Source organism: Vidua chalybeata, chromosome 30 (assembly GCF_026979565.1).
Source record: "Vidua chalybeata isolate OUT-0048 chromosome 30, bVidCha1 merged haplotype, whole genome shotgun sequence".
NCBI classification, from domain to species: Eukaryota; Metazoa; Chordata; class Aves; order Passeriformes; family Viduidae; genus Vidua; species Vidua chalybeata.
Genome location: NC_071559.1, coordinates 420,876 through 447,183, shown reverse-complemented (window position 1 = coordinate 447,183; position 26,308 = coordinate 420,876). Strand labels below are relative to the sequence as shown.

Here is a 26,308-nt window from a genome sequence, read left to right as displayed (position 1 = left end):
ATGGGGACACCCCCAGAACCTCATGGAACCAAGGAGTCCATGATGACCCAGCGGGGCTGCATGGAGCCAATGGCCCATGGTGACACTGCCCATCCAAGGAGGGCATTTGGACACTGCGGAAGCTCATGGAGCCAGGTAGGCCATTGTGACACTGAGGAACTTCATGACACCAAATATCCATGGTGACATAGCAGGGCACCATGGGAACCCATGAACCACTGTTGGCAGTGCGGAAACTCATGGAACCAGGGGCCCTTGTGGCACTGCAGAACCAAAACAGCTGCTGCACCTTGTCTCCTGGCCCTGCACAGCTCCTTGGGAGGCACGGCAGGAGCAGCATCCTGGGAGCCTCGGGAATGCCCCTCTGGGATCCATGGCACACGCTCCCAGGGGCTGGAATTCCAGTTCCCAGCCAGGAAAAGATGTTCCTGCCCTTGAAGGCAAAGCTCTTAACAAGGAGCCAGAAGCCAAGTGGAGCAAGATCCTACAGTGACATTTCACTGACAGCCTCCATAACTTCACCCATGGTGGTTGTAGCTCCTGGATTGGGAATGGAATCAGAGCGGGGTCTTTGGTGGGAGCTGCCCTGGGTCAAGTGAGACACTGAGAGAGAAACAGAGCAGGCAGAGAAAGGCAGGAGAGAAAGGAGGACACAAACACAATCAGCTGAGAAGGTGGCACTGAAAAACAAAACAGAACGGAGGGAAATTGAACGGGACAGTGCCGCGAGCAGTGAGGGAAGACAAGCACACAATCAATGTGTTGATAAGCAAGCTCTGATTTATTCAGAAATCCTGTCAGTTTATATAGTCTTTTACAAGCAATATCAGCAACAAGCTTCTCATTGGTTAATTCATAAAGGTTCATTGTTCCATGTTTTCCTATGTGCAGTTTCAACTGCTTCTAAGTTCTTCATCCTATAGCTTGATACATTTTACTTTACTAGGTACAGCTTGTTTTACATCCTATTCTTGTACAACTCATATCTCAAGGATACTCTGCCTCTGCTATCTGTACAAGCAATGTGTACTGTTCCTAGGCCAAGCATAGTGTACTAATTCCCAGGCCTGAACACAGTGCTGTTCCCAGGCACAGAGCTGTTTTTGGGGTTTTACACAGAGGATTGCTGGAACAATTGTTCCATCGATCCATGGCCCTGTTCCTGCAGTCATTCCCCAACAGGACAGGAATCAATAATTCTGAAATGTTTATTTACTATCAAAATACATCCCATACACCTAGCTGCACACAATCCTGATCCCACACCCTCAAATTTGGATCCCACTTCTCCCAGTCGCCTTCCAAGCCCATCTCACCCTGGAAGGTGTGGAATTGAGTACTTTTGTCATGGGACTGCGATTTTAAGGGGGAACAAGCCATTTTGAGGTGGGATTGAACCCTTTTGGGGCTTGATTGAGTTGTTTTGAGTGGGAATGAGTCATTCTGAGGTGACAGATCAATCCATCTTGGCTTTTGGAGTGGAAAGAGATTAAGAACACTGCCTGAAATCACCCAAGAACCCAGAAATCTTCCAGAATATGTCCCCAAACCATAAATTCCTCCTCAAATTCCTGTGAAATGGTGGGGCTTTAAGCATCTCTGATCAATTTCTTTTAGTTCTATTTTGGTTGTTTTTAAGGGATGAAGATAAATCAGAAGAAAATTACAGCCAAACCAAAAGGGTAACCAGCCAGGTGTCTTCCCAGCATGGATAACACGAAATGTGGGTCACCAGGGCTCTGACCAACTCCATCTCCCATGGGAGATGGAGTTGGAGCATGGCACAAAGGTCTTCCCGCACTCGGGGCACTCAAAGGGCTTCCCTTACTGGTGCCTTCGTTGGTGTCCGGACAAGTTAGAGCTCCTGGAGAAGTTCTTCCCACACTGGGGACACTCGTAGGGCCTCTCCCCAGTGTGGATGCGCCGGTGCCTGATGAGGGTGGAGTTGCACTTGAAACCCTTCCTGCACTCAGGGCAGCGGAAGGGTCTCTCATCCATGTGAATCCGCTGGTGCAGGAGGAGATAGGAGCTGGTCTGAAACCTCTTCCGACACTCTGGACACTCATAGGGCCTCTCCCCAGTGTGGATCATTTGGTGGATGATCAGGTGGGACCTCTGGCTGAAGGTCATCCCACACTCCCCACATTTGTATGGCCTTTCCCCAGTGTGGATCCTCTGATGGCAGATCAAGTGGGATCTGCAGCTGAAGCTCTTCCCACATTCCCTACACTCGTAGGGCCGTTCCCTGGTGTGGATCTTCTGGTGGCAGATCAGGTTCGAGCTCTGGCTGAAGCTCATCCCACATTCCCCACATTTGTAGGGCCTCTCCCCACTGTGGATGCGCCGGTGGGTGATGAGGGTGGAGTTGTACTTGAAGCCCTTTCCACAGTCGAGGCAGCGGAAGGGCCTCTCCTCAGTGTGAATACGCTGGTGCCTGAGGAGACTGGAGCTGGTCTGAAACCTCTTCTGACACTCGAGACACTCATAGGGCCTCTCCCCAGTGTGGATACGCTTGTGCCTGATGAGTTGGGAGCTGCAGCTGAAGCCCTTCCCACACTCCCCACACTCGTAGGCCCATTCCCCGGTGTGGATCATCTGGTGGCGGATCAGGGTGCTGCTCTTCCTGAAGCTCTTCCCACACTCCAAACACTTGTAGGGCTTCTCCCCATCATGAAGCTGCTCATGGACCACCAGCTCCGAGCTCTGGCTGGAGCTCTGCCCACCTTCCTGGCACAGGGTGGGTCTTTCCTCCTCAGAGCACCCTGAGCTGGGTTTGCAGACCGTCCTCCTGTGGGATCTCTGCGGCTTTTCCTCCCTGTTGGATTCATGTGCCATGGAGCTGCTCAAAACAGCCTCTTCCACGAGGTTGTGCCGTGGGGATTTGTCACCCCTGGTCTCCATCCTCAGCTCCCTGTCTGGGGGAGGAAGGACAAGGAGAGGATGGGATTTGCCTCCGTGCCAGAGGGAAGGGCAAGGAGATCCCCCCAGTGCGTCCCCGGCAGGACGGCGTCGGCAGTGGGGTTGTCCTGCAGCCGGGGGCCGTGCTGGGCTGGGAGATGGAGCAGGAGAGAGGTTGCCCGGGTGTCCCAGGGTATCTTCCTCCTCCTTGCAGCCTCCTCCTCCATCCAGCTAAGGTCTGAGAACGGGAAATCCTGGTTTGGGGAAAAACAAGGGATGAGAACATTGTGTTTGAAGGTCCCTCTGCCCATCTCTAGAAGTCACCAGCCATCTGGGGTCCATAAAAACCTCCCAAACACCAAGATTCAGTCCTGAAAATGCCTCCCAGCAGTTCCCCATCTCTGGTCTCTCCCCCTTGGTGTTCAGGGTTCCCCCCTGTCCCAGCTGTTGGGATCACACTTGTATTGGGGCTCCCCTGTCTACTTGGTCCCCACCCTCCCCAGGCTGCTGGGAGTCCAAGGAACCCAAAAAGCTCCCCCCTCTTTGGTCTCCTCACTTAAAGACACTTGAGGTTTTAGGGGTCCCGGAGTCCCTTCTCCCTTTATTCTCTGCTTTGGGCTGCAGGGGCTCCAAGGAGTCCCCCCTGCCCCTCTCCAGGCTCTTGAGGGTCCCGCCAATGGCAGTGCTCCCCCCTCTCTGGGCTCCCCACTTTGGGCTCCTGGGGGACACAGGGCTCTGCTCCTCCAGGCTGCCTCTGCTGGCAGCCGCCACCGGGACCCCCCAATGTCCCCTCAAGGGGTCTTTTCCGCTCAGCTTTGCAGTTCTTCATTCTCCGAACATCCCCCCAAAAAACCCAACCCAGGAACCCCCCAGGATACTTGGGCTGAGGTCCCCCTCCCCTGGTCACCTGTGGGATGAGGGGTGATGGTCCCAGAGGGGCTGCGAATTCAAGGAGCGCTCGACCTCATGGTTCCTTCTCCTTTCCTTGATCCTCCTTTGTCCTTCCTCTTCCTCCCGCGCCTCCTCTTCCATCCCTCCTCTTCCTCCTCCGTAATGCCACCTCCTTCTCCTACTTCCACCCCTTCTGGTTCTCCTTCTCCATCCCTCCCCTTCCCTCCCTCCTCCTCCTCCCCCAGGAGCAGCGACACCCTCGGAGCCCCGTTCCCGCAGCCCTGGCAGTCTGTGGCAGGAGCGGGGATGGAGCCAGGCCAGGTCGGGATGGGCAGCGTGGGGCTTTCAGCTGCTCCCACCTGCTGTTCCAGGGGGGAACCCAGCCCGGGCAAAAGGAGAGGCAAACTGGGAAAACGGGGGGCTGCACATCCCAACTGGGCCTTGCTGGGGACCCTGCCTGGGCACTGCCAGCCCTTGGGGCTCCTCTCAGGACATCTGGGATGGGGGAACGCAGAGAGGGCTGGAGGATCCCAGGAGTGGCAGCACTGGGATGGACTGAGATTGTACTGGGATCATAGTGGGATCATACTGGGAGTGACTGCGACAGTACTGGGATTCCAGCAGGTGTGAATGGATCCTGGCTGGGGGTTACTTTGAGCTATGGGGCCCATGCTGGGAGGAAAATGTGGACACATTGGGAGCAACTGGGACCAACTGGAAGGTACTGGAACCATGCTGAGGGGACTGAGACCACAACTGGGGCAACTGGGTTCATACTGAGATCAACTGGGACCACAGTTTGGGCAACTGCCAGAAACTGGGATCATGCTGGAGGCAACTGGGAGTAACTGGGAAAGACTAGGATCATTCTGAAGTAACTAGAACCTTACTGGGCCAACTGGGATATACTGGGAGTGTCTGTGAACATACTGGGGGGACTGGAACCACACTGGGAACAGCTGAGACCATGCTGGAGGCACTGGCAGTGAGTGGGACCATGCTGAGAGGGACTGGGACTATTCTAGGGACACCTGGGATCATCCTGGGAGGAACTGGGAACAACTGGAACTATTCTGGCAGCAACTGGGATCATACTGGGATCACAGTGGGAGCCGCTGGGTGAGATAGGTATCACACTGAGAGTGACTGGAATCATACTGGGATTGACTGGGAGTGGCTGTGAGCAACTGGAATCATGCTGAAAGCAACTGAGAGGAAGTGGGAGTGACTGGGGCCCTGCTGGGGAAGACTGGCATCATACTGGGATCATACTGAGAGTTACTGGGACTAGCGGCAATTGGGAGAACTGTGAACACACCGGAGGAAAGTGGGAGCAACTGGGAACAAATGGGACTGTGCTGGGGGCAAATTGTATCATAATAGGGAATGACTGGGAGCAACTGGGCTCCTCCTGGGAGCAGCCCCTGGTGGCCCCAGGAGCCCCTTTCCCGGCCATGCTGCCCCTCCAGCCCCAGCACCCCCCACTGCCGAGGTGCCGGCACTGCCAGGGGTACCCCCCTCTCGGGGTCCCTGCTGGGGCTTCTGGGGCTCTCCTCTCTCTGGGCTCCTGCTCAGGGAAGCCGCGGCTCTCCCAGGGCTCCCCAAAACCGCTGTCCCCCCGCCGGGGCTCTGCCGCCACCGCCGCCCACCGGGACCCCCTAAAAACTCCTCCTGGGGACCCCCCCGATGTGCCCCCGAGGGCTAGCTGCGGCTCGGCTTTGGAGCCCTGCCAGCTCCAAACATCCCCCCCAAAAAACCCCAAACCCAGGGAGCCCCGGGATATTTGGGCTGAGCTCCCCCTCCCCGGGCACCTGCGGGATGGGGGGCGATACTCCCAGCTGCAGGTGCAGAGAGCGCTGAAAGCGCCCGGGGCTTCTTCTGCCTGCTTCGGCTTCTCCTTCTTCCGCTCCTCCTCTTCCTCTTCCTCAGTCCCTCCTCTTCCTCCTCCTCCTCCTCCTCAGCCTCCTCCTCCCCCTCCCGGGCCGGGACGCGATGGGAAAGGGCTGGGTCACCCCCAATCCCAGCTGAGGTGAGCAAAGGTTTGCGGGGAACAATGGGAAGGGGGTGGGAGAGGGGGCACAGGGGGAGGTGGGAGCCGCTGAGGGTCCCCCAGGTTACCCCAGGACCCCCAGGCGCCGTCCCAGCCCCCCCAGTTCCCTCCGCAGCCCCGGCTGAGGGGGCTCAGACCAGGAGCCGCCGTCGTTCGGGGCTCCCCCGAGGGCAGCGAACGGGAGAGCTCCCGGCTCGGAGAGGCCCCAGCAGAGGAGGGGATCTTGACCCTCCTCGAGGGCCTTGAAGGGTCTTCAGACCCCTCTGAAGAGGAGTTTTCCTCTTTTTAGGGTTTTTTGGTGGGCTCCCACCACCCCAAGGGTGTTTTTTCCTCCCCATTTTAGGGAGTTTGTGGGGCCGCAGCCCCACAAGCCCCTTTTTAGGGGGGATCATGACGGCTTTAAGTACCTGGTAGGGATTGGGGGTCCCAGGAGGGTTTAGGGGTCCCAGGAGACTTTGGGAGTCCCGAGAGGGTCTGGGGGTACTTGGGTGATGCCGATGATGGCGATGGGGACCCCGTGCTGGGTATAAACTTTCATTATGAATTGCTAGGGGGGTTTTGTGTATCTCCAGGGTTTTTGGGGTCCTGGTGGATTTTTGGGGGTTCCCAGGGGAGTTTTCAGGAATCCCGAAGGGGGGGATTGGGCGATCCCAGGGGGAACCCAAGGTTGTTTTGGGGTACCTGCTGGTGACACAGATGGGGACCCTGTGCTGGGTATGAACCTTCTAAGGGGGGTCTGGGGGGTGCTGGGAGTTCCTGTGGGAATTTTGATGTCCTGGGAGGGTTTGGGGGGGGGGGGTCTGTATGCTGTTTTGTGGTCTTGGGGAGTTTTTGGAGGGCGCAGGGATGGTCTTGGGGTCCTGGGGACGTTGGGGTGTCCCGGGGGGCTTTGGGGGTACCTGGGCGATGCCGGTGACAGAGCTGGGACCCCGTGCCGGGTATGAACCTTCTCACTGTGCACGGGCAGCGTCAGCGTGTTCAGGGAGATCCTGGGGGGCCCAGGGGTCACCCCAAACCCCAGGGGACCCCAAATGCTCAGGGACCCCCCGAACTCCCCTCACCGCTGGATCTGTTGCAGGCAGGGGGGCACCAGCACTCGGCCCCCACCCCCCATCATCCCAGGGGGACTGTGGAAGAAATCTGGGGGTGCACAGACAGGTCGGGGGGGACCCCCAAAGTCCTGGGAAAGGGGGAACACCGGGGAACTCCCAGGAATCCCCACTGGGGGGTTAGGGGAGATCCAGGAGGAGTTTGGATGGGCTTAATTGTGTCACTATCGTCAGGAAAGGGGATTGACTCCAAGGGTCCCCGGTGTCCCCATTCCCAGCTAAAGCTGGGGAAACCCAGGCTGGCTGGGAATAGGGGTCCCGGCTGTCCTCAGTGTTGAGGAAAGGAGGGACCGGGCGCTGGGAAAGGCAGGAATAGGGGTCCAGGGGGTCTCTGGGTGAAGGAAAAGGGGGCTCTGGGGGCTGGGAGAGGCGGGATGGCCGGGAAAGGGGTGCGGGGGTTGCTGGTGCCGGATAAGGGGGTGCAGGGTGGAACCCACGACGGGAATGGGGGTGCAGGGGGATGGCGGCGCCCGGGAATGGGGGTTCAGGGGCCCCTCGGTGCTCCGGAATGGGCGACCAAAGAGTCCCGGTGCCGAGGGTCCCCCTCAGCTCTCACCGCCCCCCAGGGCCCCAGGAGCGCCCCCAGCCTCAGCGCTGGAGCCATCGCGCTGCTCCTCCTCACTCCCAGTATGATCCCAGTATGATCCCAGTATGATCCCAGGCACCCAGGAGCTGCTCCCAGTATGATCCCAGTACAGCCCAGTCACTGCCACTCCTGGCATCCCCCCCAGCCCTCTCTGCGTTCCGACCTGTCCCGGCTCCATCCCCGCCCCTCCCGCGGCTGGGGGGGCTTCGGGAGCGGGGGAGGAGGAGGAGGGAGGGAGGAAGAGGCGGAGCGGCAGCAGGAAGCAGCCAGAGGAGAGGGGAGGATGAACCGCGGGGCTCCGGCACTGCCTGAACTCGCAGCACCCCGGAGCATCGCCCTCCATCCCGGAGGTGCCCGGGGAGGGGGAGCTCAGCCCAAATATCCCGGGGCTCCCTGGGTTTGGGGTTTTTTGGGGGGGATGTTTGGAGCTGGCAGGGCTCCAAAGCCGAGCCGCAGTTAGCCCTCGGGGGCACATCGGGGGGGTCCCCAGGAGGAGTTTTTAGGGGGTCCCGGTGGGCGGCGGTGGCGGCAGAGCCCCGGCGGGGGGACAGCGGTTTTGGGGAGCCCTGGGAGAGCCGCGGCTTCCCTGAGCAGGAGCCCAGAGAGAGGAGAGCCCCAGAAGCCCCAGCAGGGACCCCGAGAGGGGGGTACCCCTGGCAGTGCCGGCACCTCGGCAGTGGGGGGTGCTGGGGCTGGAGGGGCGGCATGGCTGGGAAAGGGGCTCCTGGGGCCACCAGGGGCTGCTCCCAGGAGGAGCCCAGTTGCTCCCAGTCATTCCCTATTATGATGCATTTTTCCCCTGGCACAGTCCCAATTGTTCCCAGCTGCTCCCAGTTCCATCCAGTGTGTTCCCAGTTCTCCTAATTGCCCCTAGTATAGTCCCAGTCACTCCCAGTATGATCCCAGTGTCTCCCAGCAGGGCCCCAGTCACTCACCCTAGTCCCCAGTTGCCCCCAGCGTGGTCCCAGTTCCCCCCAGCACATTCCCAGTGGTTCCCAGTGTGTCCCAGTCCTATGCAGTGATGGGGAATATCAAATGCACTGAAGCATCATGTATGGTTAACACAAAAGCTGTGGCTATGTTTGTGATGGGGTCGTAGGTAAAGTTCACTAAGTTCCACCAGGACTGGAATTCCTTTTCAAAATCAGTGGCACCGTCCCAAACTATTTTCCGAATCTCAGTAGGATACAGCTGAGAGCTAAAGAAACATTGTTTTGTGTGGCACTGAGTGCATCAATTACCAATTTGTGATCATTTACGTTTACTTCCTCCCAACTTGCTAATATATTTGATAGCAACCACTGATGTGTTCCTAAGGCCAGTAAGGACGATTGCAGTGGTTGTTGTAATTTGGTCAAATCTTTAGTTGTGGCAGCCAATTTATTCATTAGTACTTCTGAATCAATGCTATTTAGAATTCCCAATCCTGTTCCCACAGCACTGGTTATGTCTTTTAGCATCCGTCTTTTAGAAGGGTTCGGCTGTCGCAAGCAGGTTGCCCAACCCTGAAAAGAAGTTTGCAAAAAAAGTGAACAAGCTGACTGAATTTCTGCAACATTGTTTTGCATCAGCAATTTGACTTGATTGAGAGACCACGCCGGATTAAACAATATTTGTTGTTGACCTGTTTTCCTGATTATGTATGGTCCAATTTCAAAAATTTTCGAGCTAAGCATAACCAGTGGTTGGGTGGTAGGTGTCACAACATTAACATCAAGTTCTTCCCAGTATTTAAATCAATACTTTAAACTTAAAAAAAAAAGAAAAAAAAAAAAAAGGCACTTCAGAATTTTTGGACCAAAGACAAACTACTTCTACAGTTTGTGTTAATGTGAAATTGTACCAACAATCCTGTACACTTGGTTGCGTACAAACCTTTTCGTGCTTAAAAAGATTTTTTTTTCACTTTTTTTTTCTGCATGCTACCACAATTATTTCAGACCACGACCACTCAGCTGCTTTGTGGCTATGGGCTTGTGGTAGGACGCAGAAAAGTATCACCAATTTTATCATGGTTTAGGTAGTCTTCATGTCCCTTGGAGTTCTTCTGAAAAAGTAAACACAACAGAATCCTGCCACCGTGTTCTGGTTTGAAAGCAAAACCAGTGAGAGACTCCAAGTCAGAAATACAATTTATTGGGAAAAGGGAAAACAAAAGACAAAAATACACACAATGATACAAAAGGAAGACCACTGGCAAAGTCAGAATACAACCTGAGACCCGCTTTGGCCAGCGTGCTGGTAGCAGTCCAAACTGGAGTGGCTGCAGTCCTCTTGGAGTGGTAGATGTGGTTGCTGTGTCTTCTTGAAAACCTGTGGAAAGGCTGCTTTTCTGTCTAGAAATTCCTGGATTTATCCAGGTGAGAATGCCTAGCTTCTCCCCCTGGGCAGAGCATCTCACAATGGGCTGATGTTATTTTGAGTCACAAGGTGTGTTCTTAATCACCTGTTAAACAGAACTGGCTCTTGGAGAGTGTTATCTCTGAGTCATGAGGCAAGACATTGATGGTCCTATTAACAGGAGATAAGGAAAACTGTCCAGATGCAACTGCTACTTGGATGGTAATAGGAAACATCTTGGTGCTCAGTCTTGGACACACCGAGAGGCAGAAAAGTTAGAATGATGGAATTATCCAGCATGTATTTATCCGATGCTCTTTCCCTAGAGCACCAGAGGCTTCCCATGCATATTTATTCAGAGAGGTTTTTAGCACAAGTGGTACTAGCCCTATAGTGAGGGAGGTCCACCAGAACAGGTTGGCCAGGGTCATGAGCTGGATTATTAGGATCATTTGGTAGAGAGCATAGGAGTCAGTGTAGATACAGACAAGAGAGGTATTCTGTACCTCACGCTGGAAAACACTCCAAACAACTATCAGCTCCCCAGCCTGAGCACTGCTTTCTCCCTTAGTAATAATTAGTTCACCAGAGGAAATGTGGAGGGCTGCTGCCCAGTACGTCCACACCTTCCCCTCCCATTTGGCAGAGCCATCAGTGAACCAAGAATTTGTCCACACCTTCCCCTCTCATTTGGCAGAGCCATCAGTGAACCAAGAATTTGCTGATTGTTCGGGGGAGAAAGGAGGGACTACTTTGATTACAGAGGCAGGTTTGTCTTGGCTACTATCCAAGCTCTCAGTTTCTTGTATTGCCAAATTTCTCACAGCTCCTTCTGTTATTGAGAAGATGTTACAGTAATGTTCAATCTGAGCATACCATTTCCTCACTGAGGCCCTCTGGGCCACCCTGTCAGGAGGGGGGGTCTCAGTAGTGATTTTCTTAATAACATTGAAGGGGCCTCTCAATACAATTGGTTGTTGTCGTGCAATTTTTTCCACTTCTATGAGAGCTAAGATAACCACAAACAATCCTTTTTCCCAGGCAGTGTATCTTTTCTCAGCATCTTTGAAACCATGGGAATAAAAACCAACAGGTCTGTCGGACCCTCAGGACCCCGCTGCCATATGTGTACTGACAGCCCTGAGGAGGCAAATCCCCATTCCACCTGGAAAGGATCTGTAGGATGGATAGGGGTCAGTGCTTGAGGAGCTGTTGCTTCAAAAATCAGCAATTGCAATGCTTTCTCTTGAGAAGGAGTCCAATCCCATTTCACCCCTTTCCTCAGCAAGTCATAAAGGGGAACAAATGGGTCATTCTGGTTACTAGGAAATCTATCTGGTTTTTCTACAGGAGATACAGCTGCTGTAGTTTTTTGAATGAATGTCTTGAATGTCTTGAATGTCTTGAATGTAGGTTTGAGTGATTCTGGAAGCCCTTGAATTAAAGAAGCCATAATTTCAGGCTTTACAGGTAATTGCATTGGTGATTGATAACCTGTAGTTAATTTTCTTCCATGCATCATTTGCAGGCAGGCAGCTTTGTGAATGTTTTCCAGGGCTTGGTCGAGGGTACTGAGTATGGCTAGAGGGTCTCCCATTGTTAAAAACACCCCATGTACCCAGTGGCTTCTTGTTCTGACAAATGAATTTGATCTCCCCCAGTGAGAGACACTCGGAATATGTATTCTGTCTCAGTTTTGTGAGGGAGATGCCCGTACTCCTTTAATTTAGCTAATTCAGAAGCAGTGTACGGGATTTCTTTAGTGGTTATGTGTGGGTCAAAATCTTCATTATTGATACAGTCATATTCTGTTTTAATTAAGTCTCATGTTAGGACAACAGTATTCCCCACAATTTTTTACTAGAGCTAATTCTTTTTCAGGGTAATTTTGATTAATGTGAGGAGTTTCCTTCTCCTCTGTCTCTTTTGAGGAACTAGCATTCTGTGAATTTTTAACATGTTCCTCTCTCAAGGCAACTTGTAATAAATGATTTTTATTCTTTTCTTCATCTAATTGTTTTTGCAAAATTTCAACTAGGTTTTGAAGGGAGTCTATTATAGCATTTTTCTCACTTCTTCGCTTAAAGCGAGTTTTTACAGCTGCCATAAGACAAGCTCCCAAAACTGAGCATAAGATAGTTTTATTTCTGCCCAATTTAAATTTTGTTTCATGTTGTGAAGAACATACTCTATCAACCACATTTTCCAAATTAAACCAGTTACTTTGTCCCCATTCCTCTCCTCCCAGAGAATGTTTGGCATTGTGTTTAGTTAGTAAGGCATAAAATCCAACTTTAGCTTTATCATTAAGGTTATCACTCATTTTGCGAAGTGACCAAAACCACGACAGGGAGGTGCAGACTTAAGTTACACAAACTACACAGCCCTCGCTGTGTCTCCCTTCACTTCCCTGGCTGGGTGAAAGGACAATAATCTGCCTGGGAGGCTCTGCTTAGATTCTTCAAGTTGTCCCTTCCTTCCCAGACCAGATACACACAACAACAACAAAACAACAGTGTCCCGCCTTTTGCACTAGGGGATCCTTTGTGAATTTCCAAAGACAGTGTGGGTGCCTTTTCAGCTGCAACCCTTCTGTCTAGACAGAAATCCTGTCCATGACGCCAATTAATGTCACAATCCGCCTGTAGGGGCAAAGGAATCGTGATGGTTCTTTTCACTGATCCCAAAAGTGCAAAAGACAAACAGCAGGGGACTGTCAGTTAATCACAACAAATGCACCTTTATTAGGGGCCAAAACAGTAAATGCGATAGTGGGGATCAGAAAGGAGATAAAAGGATAGAGAGAGAGAGAAAAAAGGGGGTTGGGAATAGCCACCAACACAGGTGAGATCCTCACTGGTCCAGACAGCGGGGATCCATCTTGTTGTGTCAGGGAGAGTCTCCAAAGTTCTGGTCAACTCTGGTCCAGTTACAGTCCACCAAGAAAAAGGGGGGAACATGCAGGACAATGAGAGTCTATTGAAGTTGATGAGGGGGAACAGGTGAGTCCACTGAAACCACCAAGGCAGGACGAACACAATGAAGAATAAGTCCATTTGAGCTACTGAAGGAGAACAGGTCATGTCATTAGTGGTCACACCATCCTTTTCCCCACTCCCTGTGGTAGGGGTCTCAGTCTCAGTCCTTGGGAGGGGGTTTTCAATCTCCATCTGTCACGGTGGTAATGAGGCAGGTGAGGGGTCTTCAGTGAGAGACCACTAGAGTCACCCCAAAAGTTCATTTGGCTCAAAGGTGGGGAAACCGTTGTAGTGAGCAGGTATCACAGCAGGCCATTCTTTGCTGGGTCTGTGCCAGGTCCTTGCCAATTCCTTGCCAAGTCCTTGCCAGGCCTTGTTTGGAACAGCTAGCGTGACGGTTCACCAACTGCACCTGCACTGGCGTCTTCTCCAAGCTGGAACTGCTGTGGGGGAGGGGTTACTCCTCGTGGCACTCAGGAGGCAAAAAGAAAATGAGGGGGGCTTTGGATGGCCTCTTACACTGGCTGCTCCCACTGTGATCCCAGTATGATCCCAGTTGCTGCCAGAATAGTTCCAGTTGTTCCCAGTTCCTCCCAGGATGATCCCAGGTGTCCCTAGAATAGTCCCAGTCCCTCTCAGCATGGTCCCACTCACTGCCAGTGCCCCCAGCATGGTCCCAGCTGTTCCCAGTGTGGTTCCAGTCCCCCCAGTATGGTCACAGACACTCCCAGTATATCTCAGTTGGCCCAGTAAGGTTCTAATTACTTCAGAATGATCCCAGTCTTTCCCAGTTACTCCCAGTTGCCTCCAGCATGATCCCAGTTTCTGGCAGTTGCCCAAACTGTGGTCCCAGTTGATCTCAGTATGAACCCAGTTGCCCCAGTTGTGGTCTCAGTCCCCTCAGCATGGTTCCCAGTACCTTCCAGTTGGTCCCAGTTGCTCCCAATGTGTCCACATTTTCCTCCCAGCATGGGCCCTGTAGCTCCCAGTAACCCCCAGCCAGGATCCATTCACACCTGCTGGAATCCCAGTGGCTCCCAGGATGATCCCAGTCACTCCCAGATCCTCCCAGTACAATTCCAGTCCTGCCCAGAGTGACTCCCTGTCACTCCCAGTGTGGGCCCAGTTGCTCCCAGTCACCTCCAGCATGGTTCCAGTCACAGCCAGCACCTTTCCAGTCACTCCCAGTCTGATTCCACTATGAACCCAGTCACACTCAAGATATTTCTAGTACTATTCCAGTCACTCCCAGTATGATGCCAGTCAGTTCCAGTATAACCCCAGCATGGGCACAGCTGCTCCCATTATCATCCACTGTGGTTCCAGTTGCTCCCATTTACCCCTGCTGTGGTTTCAGTCTCTCCCAGTGTATCCCAGTTGCCTCCAGCATAGTCCCAGTCACTCCCAGGTGTCCTCAGTTGCTTCCAGCCTGATCCGAGTTGCTCAGAGCCACTCCCAGTCACCCTCAGTGTAGTCCCAGTTGCTCCAAGTAAGATCCAGTAGGATCCCAGTTGCCCCCAGTATGCTTCCAGTTGCTTCCTGTTCTTCCCAGTGTGATCCCAGTTGTCCCCAGTTGTCCCTTGTATCATCCCCATCACTCCCCATATGAACCCAGTTGTTCCCAGCATGGTCCCAGTCATGCCCAGTTGCCCCCAGTGTGACTCCAGTCATGCCCAGTTGTCCCCAGTGTAGACCCAGTCACTTCCACTCGCTCCCAGTTACCCCCAGCATGTTCCCTATTGTTCCCAGTGTGTTCCCAGTCATCCCCAGTATGGTTACAGACACCCCCAGTATGTCCCAGTTGTGCTCAGCATGTCTGTGGTCATTCCCAGACACTCACAGTGATCCCAGTAAGGTGCTTGTTATCCCAGTATCATCTCAGTCACACCCAGTATATCCCAGTTGTCTCCAGCCTGTATCCAGTCCTTCCCAGTTCCTCCAGTTTGCTTGTAGCATGATCCCAGTTTTTCTCAGTTGCTCCCAGTAGCCCTAAGTGGGATCCCAGTTGCTCCCTTTCAACAGCAGTGTGAGCCCAGTAACCTCAGTATGATCCTTGTCACATGCCAGCACTCCCAGTACGGTCCCAGTATAATCCCAGTAACTTCCAGTCACTCCCAGTATGGTCCAAGCTGCCTCCAGCTTGATCAACCCAGTCAATTCCAGTATGATGACATTTGCTCCCAGCATGCTCCCAGATGCTCCCAGTCACCCCCAGTATGGGGGATGATGTGCCTGGTGTGTTCCCAGTCGCTCTCAGATACTCCCAGTATTAGTCCAGTCCCTCCCAGTATGATCCAAATATGGCCCCAGTGTGCTCCCAGTCACTGCCAGTATGAACCATTTGTGCCCCACATGGTTCCAGTTGCTCCCTTTCACCCTCACTTCGGTTCCAGTCACTCCCAGTCTCTCCCTGTGTTTTCCAATTCCTTCCAGCATATTCCCAGTCTCTCCCAGTTCCTTCCAGCATGATCCCATTTGCTCCCAACCACTCCCGGTCAGCCTCAGTGTAGTCACACTCACTGCCAGTATGATCCCAGTCACCTCCAGCACGATCGCAGTTGATCCCAGTATAAGCCCAGTTGCTTCCAGTCAACCCAGCATGCACCCAGTGACTCCCAGTTCCTCCCAGTTGCTCCCAGAATGATCCCAGTTACAGCTTCTCCCGGTCACCCTCAGAATGATCTCAGTCACTCCCAGTATAGCCCATTTGCCCCCAGCATGGTCTCAATTGCCTGCTGCAGGCTCCTACTCACTCCCAGTGTGATCCCAGTATGATCCCAGTCGCTCTCAGTGTGATTACAGTCTCCTCTGGCATGGGCCCAGCTACTTCCAGTATGATCCCAGTATGATCTCAGTACAAATGCTGTACCATCACAGTCACTCCCAGTATGATCCCAGTATGATCCCAGTACAATCTCAGTCCATCCCAGTGCTGCCACTCCTGGCATCCCCCAGCCCTCTCTGCATTCCCCCCTCCCGGATGTCCCGAGAGGAGCCCCAAGGGCTGGCAGTGCCCAGGCAGAGTGCCCAGGAAGGGTCCCCAGCAAGGCCCAGTTGGGATGTGCAACCCCCAGTTTTCCCAGTTTGCCTCTCCTTTTGCCCGGGCTGGGTTCCCCCCTGGAACAGTGGGTGGGAGCAGCCGAGAGCCCCACGCTGCCCATCCCGACCTGGCCTGGCTTCATCCCCGCTCCTGCCCCTGGGTTGAGTTGTTTTGGGGGGATGTTTGGAGAATGCAGAACTGCAAAGCTGAGCGGAAAAGGCCCCTTAGGGGAACATTGGGGGGTCCCGGTGGCGGCTGCCGGCAGAGGCAGCCTGGAGGAGCAGAGCCCTGTGTCCCCCAGGAGCCCAAAGTGGGTAGCCCAGAGAGGGGGGAGCGCCGCCATTGGCGGGACCCTCAAGAGCCTGGAGAGGGGCAGGGGGGACTCCTTGGAGCCCCTGCAGCCCAAAGCAGAGAATAAGGGGAGAAGGGACTCTGGGACCCCAAAACCCCCAGCATCCCTAAGTGGGGAGATGGAAACGGGGGGAACTTTTTGGATTCCTGGGAATCCCAGCAGCCTGGGGAGGGTGGGGACCAAGTAGACAGGGGAGCCCCAATCCAAGTGTGACCCCAACAGCTGGGACAGGGGGGAACCCTGAACACCAGAGGAGGGACACTAGAGAGAGGGAGCTGCTGGGAGGCATTTTCAGGACTGAATCTTGTTGTTTGGGAGGTTTTTATGGAGCCCAAATGTCTGGTGACTTGTAAAGATGGACTTGGGCAGAGGGACCTTCAAACTCAATGCGCTCATCCCTTGTTTTCCCCTAAACCAGGATTTCCCATTCCGAAACCTTAGCTGGATGGAGGAGGAGGTTGTGAGGAAGAGGATGATTTCCCAGTACAACCAGGCAAGTGAGGAGGAAGTCAGTGCCCCTTTCCCCCTCTCTCCTGCTCCATCTCCCAGCCCAGCACAACTCCTGGCTGCAGGACAACCCCACTGCCGACACCGTCCTGCCGGGGATGCACTGGGGGGATCTCCTTGCCCTTCCCTCTGGCACGGAGGCAAATCCCATCCTCTCCTTGTCCTTCCTCCCCCAGACAGGGAGCTGAGGATGGAGACCAGGGGTGACAAATCCCCACAGCAGAACCTCATGGAAGAGGCCGTTTTGAGCAGCTCCATGGCACATGAATCCAACAGGGAGGAAAAGCCGCAGAGATCCCACAGGAGGACGGTCTGCAAACCCAGCCCAAGGTGCTCTGAGGAGGAAAGACCCACCCTGTGCCAGGAAGGTGGACAGAGCTTCAGCCAAAGCTCAGAGCTGGTGGTCCATGAGCAGCTTCATGATGGGGAGAAGCCCTACAAGTGTTTGGAGTGTGGGAAGAGCTTTGGGTGGAGCTCCCGCCTGATCCGCCACCAGATGATCCACACTGGGGAATGGCCCTGCGAGTGTGGGGAATGTGGGAAGGACTTCAGCTGCAGCTCCGCCCTCATCACCCACCAACGCATCCACACTGGGGAGAGGCCCTATGAGTGTCTCGAGTGTCCGAAGAGGTTTCAGACCAGCTCCAGTCTCCTCCAGCACCAGCGGATTCACAAAGATAAGATGCCCTTCCGCTGCTCCGATTGCGGGGTGAACTTCAAGAGCAACTCCCACCTCATCACCTACCGGCACATCCTCACCATGGAGAAGCCCTACGAGTGTGGGGAATGTGGGAAGAGCTTCAGCCAGAGCTCCTACTTGATCCACCACCAGAGGATCCACACTGGGGAAAGGCCATACAAATGTGGGGAGTGTGGGATGACCTTCACCCGAAGGTCACAACTTATCATCCACCAAATGATCCACACTGGGGAGAGACCCTATGAGTGTCCCCACTGTCAGAAGAGGTTTCGGAGCAGCTCAGGTCTCCTCCTGCACCAGTGGATTCACACAGAGGAGAGGCCCTTCCGCTGCCCTGACTGCGGGAAGGGCTTCAAGCACAAATCTGCCCTCATCACTCACTGGCGCATCCACACTGGGAAGAGGTCCTACGAGTGTCCCCAGTGTGGGAAGAGCTTCTCAGACCGCTCATTCTTTACCCGACACCACCAGAGGCACCAGGAAGGGAAGCCCTGCGAGGGCCCTGCCTGCGGGAAGAGCTTTGTGCACTGCTCCAACTCCATCCCCATCATAGGACCCACACTGGTCAGAGCCCTGGTGACCCACATTCCCTGTGATACACAGAGGGAAGTGACTGGTGTTCTTTTTATTTTTCCTCTAGTTATCTTTTATCTTCCTCCCTTCAAAACAGAAAATTGGGGTAAAAATAAACAAATTCATCAAAGGCATCTCACCTTTTACTTGTGTTTTGGGGAATCTTGGATTCTGGGAGATACCTGGGAGGATATGGGGGGGGGTTGGGGGGTATTTGATTTAATTGTCTTTATTTCTTGGCACTCTAAAAGACGAGAGGGACTGATCTGTCAGCTCAAAACCACTCAGTGCCACTGAAAACTACTCAATCCCACCCCAAAATTACTCAATTCCACAGCCCCTCAGGGTGAAATGGGGTTGGAAGGGGATTGGGCAAAGTGGGATGCAAATCAGGAGGGGTGAGATGAGCATTGGGTGGGGTGGGATGGGTGGGATGGGGATTGGGAGCTGTGAATGGGGGAAGTACAGCTTGGGAAGGGGTTTTGATGTCCAAGAGGGGTAGGATGGGTTGGGATAGGGATTGGGGAGGTGGTCTGGACTGAGACAGCCAAAGTTTGGGGATGATGAAGGGAGGGGGAGCCCATTACTGAGTGGATTTTGGATATTCCATGTTCCTGAAGAAATTTTGGGGTATCTCACGTTCCTGAGGTGGTTTTGGGGCACTCCCCAACTCTTGGGGGGTTTCCTGAGAGCAGCTCCATGGAGCCCCATTTCCAGGGGTGGTTGCCATGGGCACGAGCTCAGAGCTGTAGTGAGTCTGTTGCCTCAGTGCTGGAGAGCAGCAAAATGATGAATGGCCCCAGACATCTCTATTGCATGTCTGTGTAGTCCTGTGAGTTTACTGGGGAGACAGCAATAGCAATCCCCTGGAGAGATGCACCTTAGGCTCCGGGCAGTCCTCACAGCTCAGGGTGATGACAGAAGCTTCCCCCATGGTGCTCTGCAGTACTATATTAATTTGTCCCAGTTCTGTCCTCATTGGCTCGTTAGCCTTCCCTACCCCTTTTACCCTTTTATGTTCATGTTGTAGAGAGTTCTCCCTTCCCTGTCTTCCCTTTAGTTTGTGTCCCTGCCTATCCACTCTAGCATTTCCTATTGGTCCCTTCCCTGTGTACCACCCCTGAGCCCTCAGTCCTTTGGATCCCTTACGCTCTTCTCCGCCCCCTCTTTTTCTGTATTTGTACCCTGGACCCTCCTCTGTTCCCTGTCTTTGGCCCCTGGACCTCTTCAGCGTCGCTGTAATAAAACACATTAGAACTCCATGCCTGGACCCTCCCGTGTGTTCACTACTGAGCTGCTCCATGTGTGTGTGTGTGTGTGCTGGGGCTCTCGTGGCTCCTACCTGTTGGTGCAAGACACTCTCAGGGTAGGTTGCATCCACCACCACCACAGACCACAACAAGTGGCGCCTGAACAGGGACCTTCGTCTGGTACCCCTGAAGAGCATCTCCAGCATCACTGGAATCTAAGTCGCCTTCAGGTCAGCCACTACCGTAAGGCAACCTCTGAGTTTTATCAGGGAACACTGAGGGGAGAGACCTGCAACCCTCCCAGAGTCACGGACTGGAGGATCACTCTCCTCGACAGACCCCCCACAAGATCCTTTGTTGACCCACCGTTGGGTGAGTATGTTGCGGTCAGACTCTTTTCTTTTGTTTTCTCATTTTAAATCTTGTGGCTGGGAAGACTGCAGAATGGTCACAAAACTCACCATTCTGCAGCAGGAGATTTATATCCAAATTGCATTAGCCCTTTTTGCTTGGGGAATTAATTTTTCAAAGGGGAATTTGAAATCTTTTGTTCATTTTCTTTCCAAATATTTTATGTTACAAGGGAATCAGTTTTATCACTTAATACTTGGGATATGGCTGGGATCAAGTTTGTTTTATAAATGGAAGGAAATTTTAAAGTGAGGAAGTTGTAGCCTCTTTTTTGTTCCATTTATGGCAAAAAGTTTTATCTTTTTTTTTTTTTTTGCTCTATTTATGATTCAGTTAAAAAATCAGGAATATTTGGAAATATTTTCGGGTCCCCAGTTCAAAACCCCTTCCCCTCCATCCTCTCCCCGAGCCCCTAAACCCTCTTCCCCACCTGAGGAGCACTTGGCAGGCAGATGTCGCTGTTCAGCACAGGGTTGCTGCTGTCTCCCTGACGCCTCCCAGTCCCCTCTCTCCCCTTACCAGGACGGCACTGGCCATGCTGCTCTAAACCTTCCCCTCAACCTTCTTCCTCTGCCTGCAAACCCTCTTTCATCTGCCCCAGTTGCCATTACCCCACCAAACGGTGCTGGCAATGTGGCCAGCCCTGCCATTTTATCCCCTCCTGATCCAAGTTTTCCCGCCCTCACACCCCAAAATGGCCACTTTCCCACCTCTCCTCCGCCCTTTCCTGCTCCTCCTTCGTTGGGCTCCTCCCCTGTGATGTGTTCCCCTCCAACCATCGCATTGATGGTCGCTCCTGTGTCAGGATCCCCCCTTTCCATCAGTACCACCCTTCCTGCTGTGGGCCCTGACTCTCCCCTTGTGGTCTCCACCTTCTCCACCCCAGGCTCCACCCCTGGCTGCCATGACACTTCTGGCTTCCACATCAGTGGAGCTGGAAGTGGCCATGATGGTGACCGGAAGGCAGCCATCTTGGCTGCCAGCCGCCCACGACACTGGGCCACACTGGTTGCCCAGAAGCACCGCTCCTCTGCCAGCAGGCCCTCCTCCTCAGCAGCAGACAGTGATTCCCCAGACTCGAACACCAAGCCTGAGGATCACTGGGCAGGGGTATAGAAGCAAGCTGCTAGGGTAGGTGACTGGGAGATGGCAGAGAGATTGCAGACCCTGGCAGCCCTTATCCAATCCAAAAGAGGGAGGAACCCAAAGTAGGACTCCATGCCTGATAAGAAGCATTGTAAGTCATGCAGGGACTGTAAGAGGGAGTCCACATCCTACAAGAATAACGAGCTTCGCCAAAAGCCGCAACAACAAGCGCAAGCGGCATGGAAAAGAACAACAAAAGATATGGCACACAGATACAAACCAATAACCCAAAAAAGAAGAGAGCTCTACACTGCCTGAACAATACAACTTCCTACCAGACTTGCATTCCAAAAACAAAATGTTGTTTAATTAGTTCCTACCCATTCAATTATTTCAGTTGTATCTTAATTTTATGTATGATTTCCTTTTTGAGTTATTACTTTAGTAGTCTTATGAGTTTTAGTTATTGGTATGTGAGTTATGTTCCCTTGTTTTATAAAGTACTTACATAGAGAGTTTTAGAGATGTAAGCCTGTGAGCCTACTGGGGAGAGAGCAACAGCAATGCCCTGCAGAAATGCACCTTAGGCTCCAGGCATTCCTCACAGCTCAGGGTGAGGAAAGAAGCTTCTCCCATGGTGCTCTGCACCACTATGTTAATTTGTCCCAGTTCTGTCTTTGCCATTGGCCCACTGGCCTTTCCTACCTCTTTTACCCTTATATGTTCATGTTCTAGCAAGTTCTCCCTTCCCTGTCTTCCCATTGGTTTATGTCCCTGCCTATCCACCCGAAGATTCCCTATTAGTCCCTTTCCCTGTGTACCACCCCTAAACCCTTAGATTCCTGATTCTCTCTTCCACCCCCTCTTTTCCTGTATTTATACCCTAAACCCTCCTTTGTCTTTGTCTTTAACCCCTATGTTATGAATAAATCTAAGGTTTAACCATTGGTTTGTATGTTTAACCTTTTGTCTGTTTATTCCAGTTTGAAAGTTCGCTTGAATGTATTCACTGATTCCACCCCTGTTTGTATTCTCCCTACCTGATGCATTTGTCCTTATCCCCGGTCCACGCTCCAGTTGTATTCCCCTAGTTTTGGAACCCCTTTTCCTAGTAAGTTAAACCCTCTTTGTCCCCTTCATGGCGTCGGGTAACTTAGCCGCTGCTCCCTGAGGCGACTTCCGGATTCCCAGGAGGCTTTGCGCGTGTGCTGCATATTGATTGCCGGACCCCAGCAGAGGACTAAAAATGGACTCAAACCACAAACCAAAGTAGGACCTGCTCGACAATCCACATCCACAGGACAGGGAAGTCTCAAAGAGGTGGAGAAAGCTTTCAACATCCCTAGAGATGGCCGCCGTAACTTGAGAGAGGTCCGAACGGAGTCACCACCCTAGACCAACGAGCCATAATTGAGTCTCTGGACGTATCCTCCGAGGGTGGAGACTCTGACCCTGACATAATCGACAGGATCGTCTACCCCTCCTCTGGGACGTCGACTCACCTGGGAGTAGTGGCGGCGTTGCGAACCCCGTACCCCGACCCCCTTAGGCTATCTTTTAATAAAGGCCTTATCAAGAAAGGAGCACAAGGTCTCCTGACCCTTTTATTATTTACATCAATTGGGGGCTCGTCCGGGATCGGCCACGCCCACGAGGACCCAGGAGGACTGGCTATCCGCCTCGGACCCTCGGTGGTCAGCTGGCCACATCCAGATGGTGAAGACAGCCTACGGAGAGAGTCAACGGCTGAAGAGCGCCGGATTGGTAAGACCTCCGGCGGCGGGATACAGGAGGCGAGTGAGTGTGTGCGCGAGTGAGACGGGGTCCGGCAGCTCGGACCCCCGAGGCAAGTGAGGACCCCCTAGTACCGCGGTTCCGGACTCCCGCAAGGGGGCTGGCTGGGAACGGGGGGAAGCGAGAGAGGCCCGATTCAGGCCCAGTGAAGCAAGTGAGACGCCTCCCTCAGGGGTTAGCAGATTAGCTTCCCCTGATTAAGTTGTGAGGTGGAGGGAGGGACGACCCGGGCCCCGCTAAAAGACCTAGCCTCACGGAGGTACGGGGAGGGAGTAGGGGCCAGGGAGGGCCCCCAAGATCTCTGCTAGGACCCGGCCTCTAGGTCAGGACCCAGGAGTGCTGGAAGGGGATAGCGCTACCCTGTTGGGACCGGGCCCTGGGTTTCTGGGAAAGGGGGAGTTAAGGACTGGGGGAGGGATTAGCCTGCTAGGACCTCACTCCAAAAACTTCCCCACCCTAGGGGTTGGCCGTTGGAACCCAACCTGAAGGAGAAGGTGTGGGGAGGGACCCCTAGGTTTTATTTTAGTTGGTGTGGTTCCCCTATCCTCTTGGGTGTGCGTTTGGTTTGTCCAACCCTCTGGGCAGGTAGAAGGGTTTTAAGTGGCAGTGAGTTGACCTGCAGACCCCAGGCTAACCCGGGTGCTCGGGATCCTGGGGAGTGTGAGTCGGGCGCAGTCCAACCTTCTGGGCAGGTAGAAGGGTTTTAAGTGGCGGTGAGTTGACCTGCAGACCCCAGGCTAACCCGGGTGCTCGGGATCCTGGGGAGTGTGAGTCAGGCGCAGTCCAACCCTCTGGGCAGGTAGAAGGGTTTTAAAGTCGTGGTGTGTTGACCTGCAGACTTTAGGTTAGTGTTTCTCCTGGGGAAATGTGTGTGTGAAGTATGTTCCTTCGGGCAGGTGGAGGACAGCATGTCAGTGTGTTGACCTGCAGGCCTCAGGCTAACCTGGGCGCTCGGGACCCTGGGGAAGTGTGAATTGAGCGCAGTAAGGATTGAGGGGGACTGCAGTTTTTGTTTTGTTTTGGTGAATTAGGTAGTAGTTTGTTTGAGTGAACCAGTTGTTAAGAGAGAGATAAGTTCTAGTCTAATTTGTGTGGCCCGTCAGTTGGTTTGTGTTTGGGTAAGGCACGTTAAGAGTTTTTCTTGTAATACCCTCAGGATGGGTCAATGTACTAGCAAAAGAAGCTCCCGTGGTAGAAAGGCCAAAAGAGTTAAGAACATTCCCCCGAACAGCCCCCTCGGGAGAATGTTAGATGACTGGGCAATGAATAAGGCAACCCGGGATTTAGATAAAATTAAGATGATCCATCTTTGTATGGAAATCTGGCCAAAGTTAGATATTGAATGGCCGTGGTTCAGGTCAGAGGATGACTGGATATGTGCTCAGTTAATGCAGAATTTACGTAGTCAACCCGAGCCGGATGAAGAACAACTGGTATATGCTGCCTGTTGGGGACAGGAAAAGACTGGAAGGAAGTCTGTTAAGATCTGCAAGTTAAAAGAATGCAAGGAGGAGCCAGACAGGGAACAGAAAGAAAAGAGTAAACCATGGTATCCCCTATATCACCTGCCTCCTCCTCTTCACCCTATAGGTCCCCCAGAACCCTTACCACCACCACTTAATCCTATTCCATTACCCCCTCCACCGAACTTTGCTCCTATACCTCTTCCCCCTCCAACCCTTCTTCCCTTACTTTCTTCTTCTCCTGACCCTATCTCCGTGTTGCAAGCCTCTCTGTCCCAAACTACCAGTTCCTCATCTGCCTCATCGCCCTTAACTACTTCTCCCACTCCTCAGACTCCCCTTCCACAACCTCTTGTCTCAGTACGTCCCCCTCCTTCTCAGGTGTTTTCTCCCTTGCCTCCCCCATTTGCTACCCCATCATCGTCCGTAATTCCTTTAACCCCTCTTCGGTCATCCCTACAGACCCCTGTCCTTAATGCCCCCAGTAACCCGCAAGCCTCCCAGCCCCAGATTCCCATCCCTGCCCCATCCCAACTCCCTGACTCCCTCTTTACCCCTACTTCTTCCCCATGTACCCTGAGTTCTTTAGTTTATTCTGAACACCCGTTAGCAAAAATTGCTACCCCTATGTTCATGTCTCCATCACCAAAGGTGGTCCCTAAGCCTCCTCATCAGTGGGGAGAATCTCACTCCTCAGTAGATAATTCCATTGAAGCTGAAGATTTGCAACCCCCCCAACCTCACAATAAGACCCCACGGGAGAGATTAGATAAGGGTCCATATTGTAACACAAGATCCCGAACTATGTGGACAGATCGGTTATTCCCCTTAAGAGAGGTACCTATGGGGGGAGTTTTTGGTGGGGTAGGATACGTAAATGCACCTCTTACTTCCTCAGAGGTAAGAGGCTTTAAGAAAGAAATGGGTAATCTAGTAGAGGACCCAGTAGGGGTAGCACAACAACTTGATCAGTTTCTTGGCCCTAATACTTATACTTGGGGGGAGCTCACCTCCATTTAAAAAATATTATTTAGTCCCGAGGAAGTGAAGTTGGTTCGAGCTGCTGCCATAAGAATTTGGGACAGGGAGAATTAAACTGGGGTTCCTGCAGACCGTAAATTAGCTGTAGAAGATCCAGGCTGGAACCCCAACCAGGCGCAAGATAGGAGGAATATGGAGGAGTACCGGACTCTGATAATCAGAGGAATAAGAGAGGCAGTCCCCAAAGGAACCAACTCTAAGCTGGCGTTTGATTGTTGTCAGGAGAGGGATGAGACCCCCGCTACTTGGTTGGGCCGGTTGAAAAAGAACTTTCAGCAATACTCAAACATAGATCCTGAGAGCCAAGAGGGCCAAGTTTTGCTAAAGGTTCAGTTTGTATCCAAGGCATGGCCAGACATTAGGAGAAAGTTAGAGAGGCTGGAGGACTGGCAGGAAAAAGGAATCAATTATTTGTTAAGAGAGGCTTTAAGAGTGTACTTGCGTAGAGAAGAAGAGAAAGCCAAGAGCAAAGCACGGATGATGACTGCAGTGGCAAGAGAAAGTGTAGGGGTAGGGAAAGAAATAGCTGAAGGGAAGGAGAACTCCAATCCACCTAGTGGGAAAACGCCCCTTAATAAAGCTTATGTAGCAGCTTGGCGAATGAGGCCCAGGTGGCCTGAGGATTCAAAATGTTATTATTGTGGAGAGGTAGGACATTTTAAGAGGGATTGTCAAAAAGCCTCTCGAGATAAAGCCATCATGAGAGAGCAGGAGGCCCTTGAAAGAATATTAAGAGGGCAGGACTAGTGGTGTCAGGGGCTCTATGTGTTAGAGGACCTCATGTACCATTCTATTGAGCCCTTGATAACTTTAGAAGTAGGTCCCTATTTTCAAGAGTTTGAGTTTTTAGTTGATACTGGCGCAGATCGTTCTAGTATTAACCAAGTTCCATTGGGAGTAACAATGGGAGGTGAGACTTGTGAAGTCGTGGGGGCAGAGGGTAGACCCTTTTCAGCGCCAGTTTTGAAAAAAATACTAGTAAAAGGAAATTCCCGGGTGGGTCAGGTGGACTTGGTCTACCTCCCTGACTTAGATACTAATCTGCTGGGTAGAGACCTCCAGGTCCAGTTAGGAATAGGAATAATTCCTCAAGGGGGAAGGATGGTGGTTAAAATGCTGAGGTTGACTGAAATAGATTTAGGGAAAATAAGTCAAGAGGTTTGGGCTGAAAAGGGAAAATATGGGCAGTTAGATATTCCCCCTTTAAAGGTACAGATGACAGAAGGACCTCCTATACAG

At 52.8% G+C, this 26,308-nt stretch overlaps 2 protein-coding genes across 2 annotated transcripts; one reads left to right on the top strand and one right to left on the bottom strand.

Moving 5' to 3' along the window:
* LOC128801426 (zinc finger protein 79-like) lies at positions 1 to 22,588 on the top strand. Its single transcript, XM_053967301.1, has 4 exons — positions 1 to 135; positions 16,663 to 18,175; positions 20,572 to 20,795; positions 22,208 to 22,588. The coding sequence occupies exons 1-4, from the start codon at positions 1 to 3 to the stop codon at positions 22,586 to 22,588; spliced, it is 2,253 nt and encodes a 750-aa protein (XP_053823276.1).
* On the bottom strand, positions 761 to 3,974 carry LOC128801598 (zinc finger protein 239-like). Its single transcript, XM_053967610.1, has 2 exons — positions 3,806 to 3,974; positions 761 to 3,152 (listed from the first exon to the last, which is right to left on the bottom strand). The coding sequence occupies exon 2, from the start codon at positions 2,899 to 2,901 to the stop codon at positions 1,825 to 1,827; it is 1,077 nt and encodes a 358-aa protein (XP_053823585.1). The 5' UTR covers positions 2,902 to 3,152; positions 3,806 to 3,974; the 3' UTR covers positions 761 to 1,824.
* Positions 22,589 to 26,308: the final 3,720 nt, after the last annotated feature.